The sequence below is a fragment of the Alligator sinensis genome, unplaced genomic scaffold (assembly GCF_000455745.1).
Source record: "Alligator sinensis unplaced genomic scaffold, ASM45574v1 scaffold1283_1, whole genome shotgun sequence".
Taxonomy (NCBI): Eukaryota; Metazoa; Chordata; order Crocodylia; family Alligatoridae; genus Alligator; species Alligator sinensis.
Genome location: NW_005842091.1, coordinates 180,932 through 184,967, shown reverse-complemented (window position 1 = coordinate 184,967; position 4,036 = coordinate 180,932). Strand labels below are relative to the sequence as shown.

Genomic DNA, 4,036 nt, shown 5'->3' with positions numbered 1-4,036 from the left:
CCACCAAGCTCACAACACGTCAGGATTCAGACACGTGGCTCTGAAGTGTCCGGTGCGTTTTTGAGGCCAGCTGAGAAATATGTTTTCTACCTCCTGATTTATAAAGTTCGTATGTTAAGACCAAGAAAACAGGATAATAAACCTGGAGCTCACACCACGCGCCCTGCACCCCGTGGGCTCCCAGCAGGACGGTTCTGGCAAACAAGCTGGTTCTCCATCAGAGGAAATCAAGTTTATTATCAGGTCAACATTTACAGAGGCAAGTGCAAAAGCCGCAGCAAACACCAGGTGCTCGGAGGGGCAGGGCCCCCTGCCAGCTGCATCTCGGCAGATGCCACAGTGTGAAGAGCTGGTCAAGTGCCCCTGAGTACAGGTGGACCATAACACCACTGGCCCCGTGGCGGGTTCCTTCCTTGCACCGCTCACAAGGCCTTGTGGCTGCGTCCCCAGATAGAAAGGGCACCAGTGGCTAGAGGCAGGGCTCCCATCATGCCTGCCCGTTGGAGCTTGGAGCCCATGTCCTGATCTCATATACCTGCCTGAACCCGCACACCTGAAGCCAAGGGGGGTTTTGCCTGCAGGACTGGGGCACAAACGCACCACGTCTGCTGGACTCCGGACTCATAGCGGACAGAGCGGCTGCAGCCTCTCCAAAGAGGCAATGCAGGAGACTCGGACAAGAGAGCTGAACCCCCTTGTGCGTTTAGAGCGGCCGTGTTGTGGAGACCACGAAGGCCTGATGTGAGACCCCGGCCCTGGGGAAAGGCAGCAGGACCCAGGCACTGCACTCTGGGGAATCAGTGTTGTAGCCCTTTGGTATCAAGAGGTAACATGAACACAGGGTTCAAAGCCTGAGTGACGCGCGCTGTAGCCAAGCCGGCCAAAGCCAGTGGAAATCGGCTGTCGCGCTTGCTAATGCTGATGGGGTGAGGTGAGAATAAACCCAGTGCAAGACAGGCCCCAGTCAGACCAAGAACCCGAATCAGGCTGTGAAATCATTTCTATTCTGTGCAAATCTGAGGACAAGCCTGGGCCATTGTCTGGCCGGATCATATAACCATCCTCGCCCCAGCCCTCCTGGGGGAGTTTACATGGGGCGATTCATACCATGATCCCAGGCGAGAAAACAGCACAGGTGAGCAAGGCCAGGCTCTCCCCTCGGGGAAACCCAGTGTGGCCCTTGCCTGCCCCAGGGCACTGGCTGGATTTCCCGAGGGGGGAACCGTTCGGAGCCCAGCGCCTGCTTCTGCTCCACTGCGGAGGTAAGGGTGAAACCCTGGCTCCAGGGAAGCCAACGCTGAGGTCAGCGGGGCCAGAGTTTCAGCCACACTTCCTACCTATAATGGAGAGGCGACAGCATTCAGCAGTGGGTACCTGGCCCTGGCTGGGGCTGGGGAGGTGACAGCACTGGAAGCAGGACCAGCCTGATAACAGTGCCAGCGGCGGCTCCTCCGCGTCCAGCCTGGGTCGTGGCGTCGGTGCTCTCCCAGCCCATGAGCCAGTGTCCAGCCTCCAGAGACTGGTACGGGTCTGCGCTGGGAAGTACCACGCTGGAGAAGCCTGCAGGTCCTCCCGTCAGCAGATCCTCACCTGCTCTGGAAACACCGTCACGGCCACCCATCCCGCGCCGCCAGCGCAGGACGAGACACGCCGCAGGGACAAGCAGTGCACGAAGTGCGGCAGCTCGCTTACTTCCCCGTCAGCCCCTGGTCTGCTTTGGCTGCAAAACAGAGAGAAACTCAGGGTCAGCCCGTTCAGAGCTGCTCTCATTAGCCTCGTGCACCCACAGCTCCTATTTCCCAAGCACCACGGGGTTGGGGCCAGAAGCTGGACTGGGATCACATGCTCTGGGCTTGTCCCTGGAGCCGTCAACAGAGGAAAACCCCATGGTGCGAGGAAGCCGTCAGCTTCTCAGCTTCCTCATCTGCAAGGCAGAGGGGGAGGGGAGGCAGTATTCATGTCTCTCCTACAGCTTCTGCGACACTTAATTATCCCGGGCAGCGACATGTTAGAAGGCGGCAGAGAGCTAAAATGAACGAGCTAACTCTGGTAGCCGCCGTTTGCGGGCCTGCAAGTTCACGGCCCCCCTCTTTACACAAACACCCAGCCATTCAGCTCCTCCATCGCTGGGGGACAGCAAAGCCTCCGAGAGGCAGCTCCCTCCCTCCCCGGGCGCCCCTGCTTCTGCTCCTTGGAAACTCAAAGGGGTTTTGCTCTCAAACCTTCAAGCCTGGAAGGCAGGTCTGGGATCCCCGAAACCACTCGGGGTCCTTGTCAGGGGAGCTGAATGGGTCAAAATAAAACCCACTCCCTGCACCCAGCTCCGGGATCCTTTATGGCCATCCGTGGTCGTTTCTGGTGTGGGACTCAGAGCCGCCTGGGCTACGGCTGACCCTCTCTGAGCATGAGGAAGAGAGGGAAGTTCGGAAAAAGAGCACCACAGCCAAGGCAGGTCTGGATGAAGCACTGCTCTCAGGGGTCTGGGCTGGGATTGTGCATCAGCCCTGGAGACAGACCCCCCAAAACCAGAAGACAGACCAGTCCCTTCCTCACCCCACAACAGCCCCTGGAGCCACGAGCCGAACCGGGCAGCCAGGGAGCCGGGCACGGGGGAAGCCCTCACCTTTGGGGATGAACTTCAGCGAGCTGCTGAATATTCAGAAGCGGGACTGCCCTTTCTTCGGCCCATCATTGAGGAACTCGTGGCCCAGGCCGTTGCCGCACTTGCCGCACGACACCTGGAAGAGAGGACAGCGGTGAGCGCAGGGACGTGCCTGTCCGGCCACCCTTTCCAGCCGGGGTCTGGGCCGCAGAGGGAACACGGGGACCCTCGCTGCCAAGCCGGCAAGACTTCGTGCCCACCTTCAGGGTGCCCGGACGCTCCTCGTACTTGGACACGCTGTCGGCATGGACTGTCTTGGTGAACGCTGGCCACGGCGACGAGTGCTCGAACTTGGCCTGGCTGGAGAAGAGCTCGTAGCCGCACTTGGAGCACACGTAGATGCCTGGGAAGGGGGGAGCAGGCAGGTTAACTGGGCTTTCACGGCACCTCCGCCCCAGCCTGGATCTGGGGCGGTCACATCAGTGTGCTGGATGTTGTTGGGGGAAGCACGCAGAGCTCACAGGCCTCCACTGAAGGGGTTGGGGGGAATCCCACTTTGCCCCCTCACAGCACAGGACCTCTGACATGTGGTTTTTAGTCCTCTTGCATACACACACATTCACAATCCTGCTGTCCTGGTAGGCACCACGTCCCAGCCCTGCCTGGGTGTCCCAGCCCTGCTGCTGGACCCATCTCCAGCTGGGCTCTTGCAGCTGATTGACCGCCCCCCCCCCCATATTACCAGGCTCCTATGTGGGGGGACAGACACCCCTATGGACAGCCCAGTCCAACCCTGACTGCACTGGGAGGCAGGGGCAACCATAGGCAGTGGGGTCCTATGGGAGGGCAGGAGCACCCTATAGACAGCAAGGTCCCTCCAGCAGAAGGAGGAACACCCTATAAGCAGAAAGGTCCCTACAGAAGAAGGGGCACATTATAAGCAGTGAGGTCCCTATGGGGGAGCAGCTGGCACCCTACAGACACTGGATGTTGTCTATAGGGTTAGGGTTGGTTGATTAGGGTTGGGTTAGGTTAGGGTCCCCATGGGAGGCAGGGGCACTCTATAGGCAGTGCAGTTCCTATGGGGGCACCCTATAAGGGAGCATAGACACCCTATAAGCAATAAGGTCCCTACAGGGGAAGCTGGGGCGCTGTATAGGCGGCAGGGTCCCTGTGGGGGCAGGGGCACCCTACAGACAGCGCATGTTGTCTATAGGGGTCATAGATTGTAAGGGGCTGGAAGGGACCTCGCAAGATCATGGGGTCCAGCCCGCCCTGTGCTAGGCAGGAAAGACAACCGGGGGTCAGGGGACCCCAAGTTAGGGATGGGGTAGGGGTAGGGGCAGGGTTTAGGGATGCGGTAGGGGTAGGGGTAAAGGCAGGATTAGGGGCAGGGGGTGTGATGGAGTAGGGGGAGGGGGAGGAGCAGGGGCA

General features: G+C 59.7%; 1 protein-coding gene across 1 annotated transcript in view; it reads right to left on the bottom strand.

Annotated features, from left to right (window-relative positions):
• Positions 1-210: 210 nt before the first annotated feature.
• Positions 211-4,036, bottom strand: part of MSRB1 (methionine sulfoxide reductase B1) — a 4,568-nt gene continuing 742 nt past the window's right edge. Inside the window, exons 2-4 of the mRNA XM_025204647.1 lie at positions 2,863-3,061; positions 2,624-2,738; positions 211-1,720 (exon numbers count right to left, since the gene is read on the bottom strand). Of these exons, the coding sequence (XP_025060432.1) occupies positions 1,689-1,720; positions 2,624-2,738; positions 2,863-3,061 (346 nt within the window). The 3' untranslated portion in view covers positions 211-1,688. The remainder of the gene's footprint in view (positions 1,721-2,623; positions 2,739-2,862; positions 3,062-4,036) is intronic.